Source organism: Rhodnius prolixus, unplaced genomic scaffold (assembly GCF_049639745.1).
Source record: "Rhodnius prolixus isolate KJV_2025 unplaced genomic scaffold, Rpr scaffold_4, whole genome shotgun sequence".
NCBI lineage: Eukaryota > Metazoa > Arthropoda > Insecta > Hemiptera > Reduviidae > Rhodnius > Rhodnius prolixus.
The window spans coordinates 3,419,207-3,437,014 of record NW_027411614.1 but is presented as its reverse complement, the minus strand read 5'-3'; the positions used below and the strand labels follow the sequence as shown (position 1 = coordinate 3,437,014).

The following is a 17,808-nucleotide window of genomic DNA, read 5'->3' as shown; positions in this document are numbered from 1 at the left end:
TATCCATAAACTTTTTTTTTAATGTCTTATACACACAAAAACAAAAAAACTTGTGTACACACGTACCTAAAAATAAGAACTAAGTGTAAAGTTGTATATAAGTTTCTGTCGGTATTTTTGTTTTACCTCTTACTTAAAGTTGAACTTGTGAACTTACAGAAAGAGTGAAAAAATAAATGTTTAATTAGTGGGGACAAAAAAAAAAAGCTTCTATTAACTTTGTCAATTAGCTTTTGGGTGTGCTTCTTTTCTGAAATTCTACTTTCAAGTTTTTTTTATTACATAAAAACTTCATTTTAATTTGTTTGTTTATTTTTAATTCTGTATCATAAATATTTTCTTTTTAGTAATCTTGTGCAAGCTTATAATTTCTGGAGCCTTTCTTTCCCAGTAGGGCCAGAAAATAAATTTTCACTAGAAAGTGGTTCAAAACAAAAGTGATCAAACTTACGATTATCCCCAATTTTCCTACAAACTTGGAATTCTATTGCTGTACTGTAGTATCAGTATACTTAGTATCCTTAAGTTTAAATCCTCGATACATTCCCGTAATACCAGATCTCGCTCATCCGATCTCTATATTCCTTCTCACCGTACCTCATCCTTTGACAAGTCCTTCCTAATACGTGCTACCTCTCTCTGGAACTCCTTACCATCATCTGTCCGCCATGCTCCTACCCTATCTATCTTTAAATCCCTTCTATTCAGTTATCTCCTTTCTATTCAGCTTCCTCCGAAATTCTAATTGTTTTAATTTATTTCCTTAATTTCTTCTGTTATTTTTATTTTCACTTTTTGTAAATACTTATTTATTTATTTGTTTTCTTTTAATCACAGGCCAAACTATTAATGCCTGTATTTATTCTTAGGGGACAATTGTCCTAGAATAATAAATTTCTTTTCTATTTCTATCATTACTTGTACTTTGGATCTGTACATTATTCGTTGTAGTTTAAATTCACTAAAAGTTTGTTCTTGTGATTTTCTTCAAGCGTTGGATGTTATTTATGTCTATACTTCATCTCTGTAAGAGAATTTTCATTTGTTTGTCTGGAAAAACCATTTTTATTTTTTTAATGCTAGTGGTATGGAAATTTTTGTATTTTCTGGATTTTTTTTTTCGCCTTATCTTGGGTCGTCAGACCTTAATCTCATTGAATATGTATGAGAATAGAGGGGGAGGGACAAGGCGGAAGTGTTGGCATATATTTTCGTATGTGTGTGACGTAGATTTGAAAGAAAGAGAGAGAGTGAGAGAGAGAGAGAGAAATGAAACTTATTGACCACTTCTATTCTCCAGGATTTATTTTCTATGTAAAGGTATTTTAATATTATGATTTTACGACAAATAAATATTTAAAGTATGTAAAAAAATTTATACGTTTTTAGGTCTTCAATTTAGACAGAAAGTTCGACTGGGGCAAAGCGTGAAGAAGGTTTTGGTCGTACGATTTTATTTTAACATCGTAGACAGTTTAACATCTTATCAGTAGATTACCAGTTCATTTTAATTTTGACCCTACTAAATTTCCGAGTTGCGAGTAAAATTAAGAAGGATGGGAATTTGTATTTTCTGAAAGGGTTTATGTATATATTATCCACCTTTGAAATATTAACGTAGTACTAGATTACTTGACCAGTAGTAGAATCTAAGTTTAGTTTTCATTCATTGGCTGTTCAGATTGTGACATAAGTTTTTAATAAGTATCTTGAAACTTCAGTAAGAAAAAGGCTGGATATTCTCAAGTTTATTGCTGTTTCTCGTTTTATTTTAGACGCTCTATTGAGATGTTTCATACAAAACTAAACAGGTTTTAAGGGAGTCACTAATTCCCAACCAAAATCAATTAAATGGCCCATTTAATATCCAGATAAACAAAGGCATACTTAATCAAAGAGAAATTCAATAACGGCTAGGTTTCTCTAAGGTTCAAAGAGCCAGAGATTGGATTGACTGATTCCTTGAACTGACATCGTTCTAGTTTCAAAGCTTAACATGCTAGATGATTAATATTATTTTTGTCAGGGAAACCTTTAATATCAGAAAGGTAGTTTTGGGATCATGCCAAATTTTTCGAAATTTAATGTAAGAATATATAGGATACATGTCAAGTTCGCCGTAAAGGAAAGCACTCCTTCGAACAGTAAGTGGAACTTTTAAGGATAGCCTAACCACTCTCCCCTCTTAAAGTTTCTTAAGAAAATTTATCAAAATAAAAAAAAAATAAATAGATCTCTACTTGTATGCAACTAGTACTCGTGAGTTTAGACAAAATATAAGCCGTTTTTGAGTAAATTTTAAAAAACTGGAAAATCTATTCATTAAAATGATTTAATGGTAAACCGATTTTGACCTAAATCGTATTAAATCGCCTATTCTGATGACCCTTAAGCTAAATATAAAATTTGAACTTTCTGCAATTCTTCATTTTTGATTTGTGGAGGTTACAGAGAGAGAGAGAGAGACCAATTTTTTGAAAAAAAACACTTTTTCGGATTCAGGAAACAAAACGGATATTCTCAGGGAAAACTCAAAATTGAAAACCTTCATGAAAACAATTTTCTTCTATTTACTTAATAAGAGGAAAAGAAAACTTAGTCATTCAGAAAAATCATTTTACTCAAAATCCTAATGATAAAATCACGCTTACTAGATATAACAAAGAGCACCGTTCGAGCATCCTTATTAATCTATTAAGGAATGAGTGTCTGTGGAGAGATAAACCCTAGACGACAACTCCAGGATTCAAATAGGTTGATTGTGCCAAAACTGCAAATTCAGGTCTCAGGAGACTGTTGAATTTGTTAGAAACAGATTGGTCTGGTGGGCGGGCCAAGATTCTTGTGGGTTTAGAAAACATCTATCCACTGGGAGATGGGTTTGAAGTTTTTGTTGTTTAGATACTAGTAATTTTCCTTCTTTTGTAGTCAAGGTTCAGGTTTTTTCCTCCCATCCTCTTTCCCTGTTTGAATTTACTTCTCCAGGAACGAACAAGTGTAAGTAATGTGAAAAGAATGATAGCGGACTTAGATTTCTGTAGCTAAAAAGGAATTGTTTGCGTGCATATATTTGTACAGGCAAGTGAGCTGTCTAGTTAGTGGAGTAGGTAATGGAAAGTTAGACAAGGTCACAAGGTTCCTTTGACAAGGGGCGTCGGGTCGATCTTCTTTTTAACTGTTCCATTAATATGTTAACCATTCTTAGAAACATACTAGGTTATCTTTTTCTCCTAATAAAATTCTTAGCCCCTTGTTATTTTTATTACTTCCTTCCTGTCCAACTTCGGATTCTTGTAACTTCCTCTTTCTCGTTCGTGTTGTAGGATTTTTGTTTTCTTATATTCTTAGAAAATATCCGTTTTGAGTGGTTTTTGAAAGTGAAGAAGTGTATGTGTGAACCAAATATCTCAATAAAACGAAAAATTGTAGTAGCGGAATCTTTGTAAATATTGTTTGTATCCTACCAAGGGATCTGAGTACAACCTAGCAAACAAATCCCTGAACACTAGATAATTATATTTTTCATTTTTCTGAGTTTTTTTTTTTAAACGCCTCCTAATTTTCTCTCAACTTGGTATTTTTACCAACAGTTTTTATTTCTGATAATATTCGTTTTAGGTTTTTTGAGGTGTGTCAATAAATCGAGAATTAATAGCAAGAAATAGTCATGTGAATGTTCACGTCAAATTTTTACTTTGAAAAGGAAGTATTTAAGGAAGGGATGGGATGAGGTAAGAGGCTTCTGTTAATTAGGAAATACGGAAATGGACTTTCTAATTAAATGCAATTTCCTGAAAAGCTCCAAATAAATTTTCCGGGGGGGAAATTTTTCAACAAAGATTTTTTAATGAGTAAAAAGTCAACACTCAAAACTTTAAAAAGAGCCAATTATTGAATTCTGAAAAACCGTTTAGAATTTTCCATTGGCTAAATTTACCATCCTCGTCATAGCAGTATACCGCGGCAGTACTGCGAAAATACCATTACGAAGGAAGCGTGATGATAGCCCATTTCCCGCAGAAGGACACATCTAATATCAATTTTCCCCGAAAAGTGTTCTAGATAAAAACGATATTTCATAGAATGAGTGAGTAGTGAAAGTATAACTACTATAGTTATCGTTAGGGCATTTTTAATGATAGTTAGAACATCAAGTCATTCCCTGGTATATCTCCATTTCATTACAGTTAATGTTCCAAGATTTATTATTGCTAGATTTTTGTTGTCGCTATTTTCATGAACATTGTTTATGCAGGAATGAATAATTCAAAAGTAACCCGTTTTTTTTTAAATCATTTTATTTAAAAGTAAAAATTAATTGCAAGAAAATTGCTGAATTGCCTCGATACATAAATATATGCACAATACACAAACAAGAGCTAAGATGTATATGTATGTAACTAATATAATTGATTTTTTCGTCTTAGCATCTTTTTTTATTGGCTGATTTCGGATTGTCACTCATCGTCAGTAGTTACATCAGTTGAGATTCGAGAATTTTACTTCCACTTTTACCGTTTCTGTCATACGTATTTCTACACTTGCTGAAATTGAGTGAGTGGGCACAAGTTTTGTGTACATGGTACTAAGAACGAAACAGTAAAAAGTACTGTTACAAGAAGTAAAATTAAAATTAATTACATTAAAGTATGCACAAATTATTACAAAAATATTTTAACATTTAATAAAATGCAAAGTAATATAACAATGCGCCATTCATAGTAACCTCCCCAGTTCAGTCGTCTGTAAGTGTAGTGTGTGACAGAAACTTACTTGGTGGAATTCAAATACTCCTACTCCTTACTCATGAAATTCTTTACGACTATCCTGTTGAGTCCAGCGTTTGCTGTTGGGTGACAATCTGAAACAGGTAAGAAATAAAAACATCATGCATGCTATAGTAAAAAAGAAACTAATTATCCAGCACTACAGATCCTATCACATTTGCAATTTATTTAATAGCTAATTTTACTATCAATTATTGGCCATTAAAGATTCATTTATAAATACATTTTTATTGTATAATCTCAGTTTATCATTAACCATGTGGTAGGCGGCTTATTTGATATTCATTTTTACTGTTATATACTAATTTTTTCGGGAGTTATTGACATCGGAGAGTGTTCTCTCGTACAAAAAACTACTGTTAATTGTTAAGAGTCTCTTGCGAATACAATATCTGAAGGGAAGCTAACACTGCTCAGAGCTTAGTAGTCTTTCGCTGTTTTTATGTATTGTATTTATTGAGAAGTAGGTGATATTACTGTAAATATGAATACCGCGCCTATAAAAAAAACGTTCACTACAATAGCATGAATAAGTTAGTTATAAAACAAAGGAAAATAAGAAAAGTAAATTATTACATCCAATGTGTACAATTTTTTTCTTTAGTTTTTATAATCTTTACAACAGATTTGAGATGATGAATTTCTGGGCGTAGGTACTTTTATTTGTAATTATCATTTTATTTTTGCTCTTCTCGTTTTACTCATGTTTTTTTCGAGATGGACTAACGATGTTTTATTATCAGTGTGACATGTTTGCTTTTTTATTCTTATGATTTTTGTTTTCACTATATATTTATTTTAATTACTGTTTGTTTTGTTTCAGTCTGCAAATATGTTTGTCATAAAGCCTGTGAGGAAAAGGTGAGTCAGGTTTTAATTATTGTATTTTTTTTATTTAGTTGAACATTAACGATTTGTTTGTCTAAATTGTTTTACTTTCTACGATGTTGAGAAAATTTGTTAATTTTTTTAAAAAACGTTTTAGCAAGTTGCTTGAATTCTCTTTTATCTTAGCTAATTCAATAGCATTGGTTATATCAAGGAATGTTATAAATCAAAAATCATTCTTTTCTTTTCTTCATAATCTGTCGTGCTTAGCTTTTCGTAAATGTTCGTTTGTGGCTAAAAGCTCATTGTGATTAACGTTAATGGTTGAAATTTTCATATTCTAGGCTGGGCCGTCTCTTTACTTTTGCCAGTAGCCAGAAATCGATATAATTTCCATTTGCATAAAAAAATAGCAAAGCTAGTATGAATGGCAAAATAATTGTAAGGATTTGAGAGAAGTATCGATCTCTATTTGCCTTATACTTCCCTTGGTTTCTTGATAAAGTAAAAAAGAAAAGGAGTGAGAAGTTGAAAGCAACTTAATTTAAATGGTATGATTCAGCAAAAGAATAGATGGCTAGGATAATGGTAATAAAGGAAAATTTAGGGTAATAGTTACGGTATTATACAACCCTTTAACGGAATTAGAGTTACGTTCAACTACATCAACAGTGCTCGTGAATAATGGTAGAGTTCACAATATACGTTGACCTTGTTCATGCTATTATCAGGATTATGTGAAGTTAGCTTCAGATTACCTGATTAAGTGGTTAGACCGCTGTTTCCCATGGGATCTTAAAGAGGGAAAATTCACTCAAATTTATTATTGTTTCTATATTCTTATTACTTTAGCCATCTCCGTTGTAAATCGTTCATCCATAATATTCATAGGATTTTCTGATTTGACAAATATTGGTTTATATCTGTATCTGTTTGCGATCAGCATAATTCAAAAACTAAATTCCTGAAAGTTTCAAAATTCGAATTTTTGTTGTGAATTAGGATTGTTCGTTTTACAATTTGACAATGGTTCCTAGCCATCAAGTGTGTTTTTAAAAATGTTTTCATGCTGTCACATTTTAATTCCGACTATTTTCTTAAATATTGATTTGATTCCCCCCAGTACCAGTCCTTGGCTGCTCAAATCAGTAGAGAGCTTAGCTTAATCTTTTATGAATCTGTTGTGATGGCAAATTACTCCATTTCGAACTGTCTTTCAGCTGTTCCATAGTCTGTTCCGTCTCTCCACTTAAGGGGCATACAAGGGAATAACAAATTCCCTTTTTTAGATGCTTTTTCATGTAATCGTGGCCGGATGCTATCCTGAAAGAAGACATGGCCATTCTCCTTGGCAGGTTTTGTGGAATTACCCTGTTTTCGTCACAAGTGGTTTCCAAAGTATATTTTTTCACTTTTCTTAGAATTTTTTTTTTTTTAAAATAAGTTCTACGATTTTCTCCATACTTGATATTTACTACAAAATTTGTAGAACTACAACTTTTATTTGAGTATTTTATATTTATCATTCCCAGTGGGGGAGAGAATTAACTAGATTTTTGGAAATTCGGAGTTTAAAAGTTTAAACGTTAACAATCTCAGTGTTAGCGATTTCTTTTCTTTTTTTTCTTACGGATATTTCGTCCTTGGCAAAAGTTTATAGTCAAAAGGAACTTGGTTAGTTGGTCACTTGCCAAAGGGCTTCCCCCGCTAGTGGCTTAGAGAGTTGTGTGGATTCATAATAAGCGACTTTTCTTTTTTTAACTTACCACATAGAAGAGGCATAGTGCTAGATTTTGCTCCAGTTTCTTAATGCGGCGTTTATACTCTTTAGTTTTTCATTGTTTCTGTGATTTTAAATTAAATAAAAAAGAAATTACCGACCATCGAAACTTTTTAATTGTGTCCTTCATTTTATTTTTCTCTAGAACAATTTTTTTCAAATGAAATGTTATTAACTTGTCTCCTTGAATATTTTATGTACTTTTTTTTTGTAATCATTATCTTTCAAACTACCCCTTTATAAACTATTTAAGTTTGATACTTAGTTATTTTTTTTTTATCGATAATTACCTCATTATTAAGAATTTGATTTACTTAATTTCTTGTTTTCAATTAATCAAAACATATAATTATTGGCTACTTTTTTCCTTGCTAATGATTCCTTAATTCTTTGAAAACTAGTTTCGGTTCTTTTAAAAAATAAATTAATTAAAGAGTACATTTTAAAATACTTCTTTCTTTATCTTTTTAATGAGATAATGCTTTTATAACTTTGTAAAAGATAACAGGAAACTAGTCATTATACATATTGGCAATTTTTAAGAGAAATTATTGTCGCCCCCCCAAAAAAAATTAAGCATTTTCTTGCTCTTTGTAATTGTGTGCCTTAGTTATCATTAATTAACACATGTGTGCGGAGTGTGAGAGAGTAAAAGACTTCTCATTCGCTATTAAAGGAACCACAATTTCTTTGTTGCGATTGAATTACGCCAGCTTTGAGGGCTACTATAGTATACATACAAGTACGAAACCGGCATGGCTTATTAGTTATTACCATAGCTATGAGTTCTGCAGTTCTAGACACTAGGTCATTAATAGAGCTATTAATATTATAGCGTATAATATATACCTTTAATTTTGAAGTTAACAAATATCCTTAAAAAATTAGAAGTAAAAAAATTAAAAAGTGGATTCATAAGCGTTCTTGTTTAACCATAGTTCCTTAATAGAAACTATAATGGTCTGTTAATTACAGCGTCGTTTCTTTTCGTAGTACCGTTTAAAATAACTCCTCTTCCCAGTTGTTGTTTTTTGAAGTCCTGCCGCTAACTGTATGGTTTTTTGGTCTCATAGATTTTTTGTTTTTCTCAAATAAACGCCTAAGGGAATTCACCTTTGTGAATATTTAGAAAATAATACATTCATCCGATGGTAATAAAGTAAGAGAGAGATAGAAAAAAGAAAAGAGAGAGAGTACACAGGACAGCTAGGGGGGAAGAGTAGATGATCCGTTATCCCAGATCTAGTAGATACCTCCTCTTTTTACCTTCCTCTACTTCTGCAAGGATAGCAGGATGAACTGTTGTTAGTATGCTGAAATAATCTTGAAACGAACACACATTTACATATCCATACCCCATTCGCGTTCACATTCTATAAGCCTCCAGAATCTCAATATTTTATATTGTAACGTAATAATCTGTGAATAAAATTTCTCTATTCCAGTTTCTACATTTAAATAATATTCCCACTTTTTATATAAATATCCTCTTTATGGTTAGAATTATTTTTAGCGTATTGAGTGGATTTTAATTTGCAGGAAGTCTTTCAGCACTAGTAACTGATGATTATTTAAATATAAACCTTTAAAGCTTTTTATTTCTGTCTTCACAGCAGTTTATTGTTATTTTTCTCCTTTATTCGTACATTGCTGTAGGGAAAAAGCTGCGATGATAATGACTAATAGAAGATCTTCTCTAACTTCTGACTCAGTAAAAGCTCTTTTATGTATCAATGCTTGGGCAAAGTGTATCTTAAAAACGAAAATTTGTGGCAATATTTTTTAGATGCATAGATAGTCTTTTTTTTCAAATTCACTAATTCCAAAATTCTAAAATATAATTCAAATAATATCAAAGTTCAAAGTATTAGATTATTAATAGTGAAATTTATGAAATTGAATGAATGAATGATATGAATAGTGAAATTTAGTGAATTTATGTAAAAATTATGTAATTCGAAGGGGGCCGCCACGGTAGCCGAGCGGTGCGAGACCCGCGAAGCTAATGTGTATTGTGGTACTGGGTTCGATTCCCGGTCTTAGGCCTTGGATTTTATTTAATGGTTAATATGAGAAATTTACAGTAAAGTATGTTTGCTAGTCGCCTCCGTCCGCGACACCTAATTGGTAGTTGGACGTAAAGCCCCGCCTGAAAAAATAGGCGATTACTTTACCTTGCTTACTTATGTAATTCGAAGTCAAATAGATGTAGTAATATTGAACATATATAATAAAATCGTATCTTTTAATAATTAATTCAATACCCGTAATGATTATTTATTAATAAAGAACATAATTTTATAATTTTGTAGCTAAAAATTAATATTTGATAAACCGAGACGAGACCGAGATTTCTCGACGAGATATGTATCATGTCTCGATCTCGGTACCGAGACCGAGACCGAGATTTGTCTCGTTTCTCGTGTAGCACTAATATTTTTCTGGAAAACGGTTCCAATGATTTTCATTAAAATTTTTGTACAGTTTTCTAAGACTTTCATAACGTTAGTGGTAATAAAATATACAAATTGTTTCAATAAAATTGTGTGAGTTTAGAACCTAGATTGAGAGTAAGTTGTATGAAATAATGTTCATACCAGATTTTTGAACGATTTTACTGTGCAAAAGATTTTTTTTTTTTTTTAAATCGATTTCACATGTTTTCCTCTTTATCGTTAGCTGATAGATAAGCTGATAACACATTTATGCTAATTGCAGATAAGGGAAGTTGAACTACGTGCCATTTTCCCCCCCCCCCCCCAGATTAATGCATATACGCTTTAAGTTTAGAATAACTCATATTGAATCTATTATACATTTTAAATTACTATTTGTTTTAGGAATTGTTGAGTCGCTTGTATTCTTATTAATAATGTACATATACTCTTTATACTGACGTACACCTGACTAAATATATGCCTCCAACGACTAGTCTCTTACCTTTGTTTTTATAAACAAGGATAATTGTTATTCGCATTTCTAATGTAATACATATATTAATTTTTTATTATCATGAAATTCAGAACGTAGTGCATTTAAATATTTATTAGAAGTTCTGTTGGAGTTTAATGCGGAATTATAAATTTTAAATAACGATTTTTTTTTAACCTGTTCTTATAATCTAAAGGCATTGGAAATTGTTGTAAGATGTATTGCTCTGGAAATTGTTTGGCTGACTCTATGTTACTATTTTTTGGTTTTGTCCTATTTCTTATGCTTATCCTATTTCCATGTTTTCCCCCCCTTACTTCTACTGCATTTTTATTTTTCCTTTGCCGTCCATGTACAATTCAATGTCGTTTTATCTACAGGTGTTGATTTGTTGTACTTGCGTAGTGGGTGTTATTTTACTCTCCACAGGAAGTAAAAAAAAAGAAATGTATAATTATTTCTGTTTACACGTCAATTATGTTTTCCCTCAAAAACAGTCTGAAGGATTGTATGTTAATGAATCTAATGGTAAACATATGTTGATTATTGTTGAGCCTTTCGTTTTATTGATATTTTATATATATATATATATATATATATATATATATATATATATATATATATATATATATATATATTTATAATTGTGAAGTGAAACCTTCGAACTCTTCATTTTTTTACTCAGTGAAGCATTCACAAATCAGATAAATATTGTATATACCTTTTTTTTTTTTTTGTTCTAAGATATGTTCTCTCCATAGATTCTCAGATGCCATCACGTTTCAGACCCATCTTCTTCCGGTTATCCTAATGTGACCACCCTCTGAAACCCGTAATACTTCTCGATTCAAGGAAGAAGGGGCAGTCCTTCTCCACCACCTGATATTTATGAGCCAGTTGCTCTTGGAGGCTCTTGATTTTGATCCAGTTTGGACCTTCGGCTTGGATGTCCTTACATTGGGCTAGGGAAGTGCTGGGAAGATTTGGCAGCAGTAGTCTGGTGGGAATATGCTCCTCGATCCTTGCTCCCACATAATCAGCGATGTTATCCCAGCACTTCGGCTGGATCTAGGTCACATTTTCAAAGGTTCAAAAGTATATGTTTTTACTTTATCTCATTCCTCGGTGAGAATAACCGTGCAGGATTGCGATTTATAGTTTGACCAGAAAGCTATCAGCTAATATGTTTTTAATTGATAATCCAAACTTATATCCCCAGATCTCACTTTTTAAAATGTTTCAAATCAAAGAGATTGATTTTAGTTTTGGTAGTTTTTACTACTCTGAATTAACTGCAAACTATGTAGGTCTTTTTTTTACTGTGTGCAATGTGTGGTAATGTTATTAGATATTCATATTTGTAAGGCTAGATTCCAAGTTTGCAGAAATAAATGGGAAATTTGTTATTGCAATTGTGAGAATTGTAGTGAAGAGGAAAGTAATGCCAGAAATTTTGAGGGGGGGGACCTCATGAGATTTGAAGCCATAAATTTCGCGTGCAAAAAAACTTTTTTTTAAAAAAAGAAAACTGACACGATCGCTACCTTATTAAGAGGAAAGTAATTAAAAACAGATAACATCCTGGTGTATTGTTTTAGCGTATGGGGCGGACGGGGGGTGTTCGTAGTTCGTCCCAGGAAGAGAGAAGGTATTAGAGAGAGAAGTTTTAGTTAGAGTAACTGGCGCATGATAGCGCTAAAGTTAACTCCTTCTCCACATGCTGCCGTTCCCATTGCTCTGGCCCCGGCTTACTATGAACTACCCTGACTGTCCTGAGTACTGTTCCGTTTCTCCGTGTGTTCAGTTGCAAGGTCGGCCAAGAGTGAGAGCGACAAAGAGGAGATCTATGTCGTCTACTGGCGGGGTTATTTAGTTGTGTTGCCTGCCTGCCGCCCACGCACACCTACCTTATCCTCCCATCATTTCTGGCGCGAATATTGCTCACCTATTATTTGGTTGACGAAAATTCAATGTCATCTTTTATTTTTTTTTTGTTCCTGAGGTTGAAGCCGCGATCTTATGATCAGTGTGTGTGCAAGTGAAGAAGAAGGCTAATTGTGTGACTTGTGAAAGATTTTTTTATTGTCCGTTATGTTTTGTGAGTTTTCCTTAATGAAAATCTAATTGGAAAAAGCCAACCGGTTATGACTTCGTACTATAGGCAGGTTAGTTGCCCTCTTTTTTCTGCTTCTACATATCTTAAATTTATTTAGTTACTTTATAAAAATGATTTCTAAATGTATAGGTAAAGATTTATACTCAAACGACTTAATTATGTGGATAAAAAGTAAAAAAAATTGTTCAGTAAGGTGACACTTTCCCTCAACCAATTCAGAATTTTAATGTCCTATTTAGGTAAATTAGCCGAAAATTATCCTTAAACTATAATAAGGGATGCCTAATCCCACCTCTCCCCTTGAACTGCCCTGAAGTTCATGGTTTTCTTAGGTTCAATAAAATTAATGAGATTTTGATGGGTTACAAAAGTAAGCATGTGAAATGTTCTGTTTTCATTATACCCGAAGCCTTTTTTAAAAAAGTACTGCAGGCCTCGGGACAGTGTTCTCTCGTTACAGATAACACTGTCCATTAGAATAGAATAGATTAAATTAGGGTGGCCTCAAGGCCTACGCCACTGCGACTCCTTTGGATCTATAGCACTGTCCATTACTGGACATTAGGCTAAGAAGCTTCCTAGAAAGAGAAAAGTGTAAGAGTCTCAGTGGATGTATTCGAAACCGGGGTTTCCGCTTAGGAGTTCTTCAGTATACGCTAACCATTGAGCTAATCCCTTCCTTTAAAGAAAATTCTTTTCCCTTACAACCATTTCCGTGAAAAATAAAATTATTCATACCCGGTTGGTACATTTTTTTTTTGTTTATTTCTCAAATCTTACCTACCACATATTTGTCGACTTATGGAACTTACTGCAAATATTAAATTCGCTCTTTACGTTTTTTAATGATTGCTAACCCACACCCAAACTTCAGTCCAGTTTATTAAAAAAAAAAGAAATATTTGTTACGTTCATGCCTGTAACAATTTATTAAGTTCCAAATATTGTGCATTTACAAACTGCTTACTTTTTTTTTTGTGGATTTCTCATAAATTAGAATGGTCCGCAAGTAGTCGACATAAAGCCAAATAAATAAATAAATAAAATTAACGGAAGAAAACATAATTTTTTAAAGAGGGACTTACCGTAGACTGATTTTGGTCGAAAATTATTTTATACGGGTCTTATACACCTAAAGCAAATCCTAAAAGCAAAATTTTTTTGATATCACCATAAACTCGTAGGAGGGTTATTTTTTGTCCAAAACACGATAGATTTCAATCATTACTGATCTATTTGATTCAACCATAAATTGATCGTATTTATACATGAGAAGAATAGAATAATAATAAGCCTGTAATGGTGACAGTTGTATTTAGTTTATGAAGAACGAGTTATTTAAAAAAATATTAAAAAAAATACCTCACTTGTATTTAATCAAGCGATGACAGATGTCATTTAAAAATAAACTAAACATTCTCACCAACACAAGAGAAACCTTTTTTAACTGATAGTAGTACTTTTATATTATGCTATTGAAGCACACATGTACCATCATCCTTCATTCTTTTAAGATAATGTGTACAAAAACATTTTGTCTTTTAAACTAAATAATTTGTTCTTTTTTATTTTATGAATGAATTTTTTCCCCATAAAAAGAAACCTATCAGCAGTTTAGTTTTTTTTTTTTCTTTATTCATTCATTAATCTTGATTTTAATCAATATGATACGTCTTGTAACATTGAATTTGTAATTCAATGTGAAGGTCTACTTCTTTTCCAGCATATTCCAATATAATGCATTTTTTTAAAAAAGGTAATTGAACTATAGCAATTTACGCGGAATCATATTTTCTTGCAGTTTAGAATTAATACTAAAAGATATGATTGATTTTAATATAAACATACATTTGTAATATTAAAGAGGAAGCATGATGTAATATCTCCCCCAGAACTCTCTGCTAAAATCAATAAGTTTTCCATAAAGGAAAAATCAGCAAACATGTACAATAACTGTATTCAAATGAAACCTTTTCACTTATTCAAGAAAATTTGCAAAAAAAAAAAATATGTATATTCACGAACTCTGTTGACTTTTATTTTGCTAGCTAGGAGACATAATTCTCGCTTATAAATATTACCAGGGTACTAAGTACAAAATAGTAAATGTTACTTTAAGGAGGAGGAGCTTAAAAATTAAACCTTCCTTAATAAGTCCAATTTTGTATAAAGAAGTTACCTGGAGTGTTATAAATGATATAATGTTTTGTGTGCATATGCTAAGTTCAAAGAAAATCTGTGCACATACAAAGTTTCCATGAAAACTTAAAAATTATTTTGAAAAACCATTATTTCTTTCTTTTACTGATGTTATAAGTTGATCGTTAAATTTCCTTGATTACGTACTTTACTGACGTACGTTACCTTTCCAAGAGTGAAAGGAGTGTGACGGTCATCATTTTTAATTACTCTAATTACTGGTACTATTAATAAAGTTCGGTTAGTTCACATGACGTAATATCTACCTAATATATGGACTTACACAATGTGTACGGGTTGACCTGTGGGAGTCGTAATAAATCAATCCTGTTTGATGGGCCCTAAGTTATAAACTTAGTATTTTAATTTGATTAGTTTTATTGTTATTTTGAAAAAAAAGGCGTCTGAAAGAATCTCTAAATATTATTGTACTTAGTTTTTCGAGCTACTTTTTGCTTTATAAGTTCAAACGGCACCTTTTTCGAGAATTGAACCAGTTGGGTTTTCTTTGAACTTGAAAGATTGATTTCCCTGTGCCTGCAACTGAGAATTAAGAAAATTGCACAGTTTCCAAGATAGTGTACATTATTTTTGTGATTATCGACTGGGTAACATAAAATCCTGTGAATTTTCACCAGTGGTTTTTTTTTAATTATCGATTATTTAAAATTTAATGTAAAAAATAAATTGATCGAATTTAAAGTTTTATTTTCAGTCAGAATTTAATATTGATCACCATATTTTAATAATTATGCCCACAAATGATATGAATTATAGTAATAACTTCAACATTGTAGAGAGAACTAATAGAAGTACTCTATACAAAAAGAACCAATCAGCCCCTAGCAATCTTTTGAATGACTAAGACGATGTATAAGAGGACCGGTTTTTTCAGTAACCAAACTGAACTTCCTTCTGAGTAATTGCATTGGCTATATAAGAAGGGAAGATTAAAAAAGACTTCTTCCAAAGTTTATGCAAAACGATTCCTTCAGATCATGAATAGGAAATTAGTTTATTTTATTTTTGTTTTTTTTTTTAATGTTTTGCTTAAGTAAGTTTTATAATTATCTTAAGTTCCATTTGGTTTTTAAATTTCTTAAAATTACCCTATTATTTATCATACTCAACCATTTTAAAAATTGTTCGTCTACCTGTACTTTTGTTATTTGAACTAAAGTTTTCAACCGGAAATAAATGCTATTAGGTTTTGAGAAATAGAAGCGCAAAATGTGTTTAGCTTGTGGTCTTTCTTTCTCTCTCTCTCTCTCTCAGTCCCTCACGCACGCACATGAAGGATAGATGTGTCGTCGAATGTGCATAGATTATTCCAAAAATTAAAAAAATCATAAAATGTATTTATTTGTTGCCAATAACGATTTTACCATCCCTGCAAATTTCGTCGTCAAGTTTAGACGAACGTCATCATCATCATCACACCTACTCCATAATTTATGAGATCATATTTTTTTTCTCACCTTGTTTCTTAAAACAAACGTATGATTTTTTTTGACATAAATAACTTTAATTTTAGGTTTCTAGTAATCAGCTTTTTTGGGGTTGATGTGGTTACAATTTTTATGGTAATCTCATTCTTAAACGCTATGCAATATCTGCTGATAACTAACTGTATTTCCCTTTCCTCATTTGTTATGCTAAGAGCAATTAAACGTTTGAAAAGTTTTTTTTTTTTAAATAGGTAGTAAACATTACCTTTCTTAGATTTTACTTCTATAGAATAATAATTAAGTTATAAAGTAATGACAGTTATAAAAAAAAAAAGTAAAGTAAACCCTGTAATCTTATAATTAGTTATAATAAAAGATAAGTATTAGGTATATACAAGTTTTAATTATCTTGATAAACATAAGTCATTTAAACAACGGATTGACAATAAACAATTATCGAGAATATTTTTAATGGATAATTAACACTATTGTATTCAAATCAAGTTTTTTTAAACCTTTTTTTAATTAATTTAAAGTTCTTTCTTTTTAGTGGCTTTTAATTGATTTATATTAAATAACTAAAATGTTAATAGATTGCGGAAAGTTATTATTGGAAATAATTGATGTGTTGATATCAGGTTTTTTTTTTTAATTTTTTAGTCTAGTAACGCTTTCACTTACAATAATGATCGATATGTTGATCCAATGAACAGTTTTCTTTATAGAGCTTTTTAAAGTAAACGTTTTAAGTGTATTTTCATTAAAATCAAATTTGAACTACTCTTTCATAAAAGAGTATTCACGGAATTCTCACCACCAATAGGTTACTTAGGATATTTATCTTCTGCCCAGCATCAGCAATATTTTATTGCCTCAGATTTACGCCTTCGATGAGTTATTTTTTTAGTTGGTTGCCAATCTTTTTCTCGCACAGATCCAATTCTAACGCTTCTCCTAAAAATAATTCTGCCAATCTTACCTCCCACCTAAACAAGATGTTGCATCCTCCATTTCATAGCCTATTACTTATCTCACAATCCTTTATCGCTCCAAGCTCTATAGATTCCATAATTACCTAATAGAATAACCATAATCCTTTAAGCAATATTACTCTTGAAACTGCCTACTTGTATTATCAATTACTTCATTTCAAATGACTGATAAATATAGATTTACTTATAAATAAATTAAATTCTGTGAGTTTAAATTATTGCTTAAATGGACGAACTATTTCGTGCATGGATTACAATGAATTTTAATAATAAATGTCTTAGTATTGGTCATCATATATACCTATTGTTTCATGTACACAAGGTAAACTTATCATCATAGCTCTTAATATATAATATTCACAATATAGCGATTCACATTCTCCGTTTTTCCGTGGTTTTTATATTTTTTTGTTTTGCAAGTGCTTCGAAAAATAGTTCAAAATTATAGCGCCATTCTATCAGAAGAAGAGAATTGTCATGAAAAATAAGTTTGATGCTTAATTCTGAGATGGGTTTTTGTAATAAGGAAAATAAGTTTAGGAATGTCAGGTCTGCTGTCAGAAATTTAAGAAAGCTTTTACAAGCTAGAATAAAAAGCGAATGTTTAAGAAAAAAAAGGCTTAGAAGGCACAAATCTGTTACCAGGAGATAGAGGAGGATAAAGAAAGATGTTAATTTAGGGAAGAGAAGGTGAAGATAATTCAAACTAATTGAAAATAGGAGATTA

At 31.3% G+C, this 17,808-nt stretch overlaps 1 protein-coding gene across 14 annotated transcripts in view; it reads left to right on the top strand.

The window, feature by feature from the left end:
• Window positions 1-17,808, top strand: part of by (focal adhesion protein tensin) — a 572,440-nt gene that overhangs the window by 290,245 nt on the left and 264,387 nt on the right. For 11 of the 14 annotated variants that reach the window (XM_074132644.1, XM_074132635.1, XM_074132643.1 and 8 more), the window contains one exon: window positions 5,611-5,648. In XM_074132644.1, the coding sequence (XP_073988745.1) occupies window positions 5,611-5,648 (38 nt within the window). Of the gene's footprint in view, window positions 1-5,610; window positions 5,649-12,069; window positions 12,492-17,808 lie in introns of those variants that run through there. The other 3 variants (XM_074132648.1, XM_074132650.1, XM_074132651.1) reach the window with 3 other exon arrangements.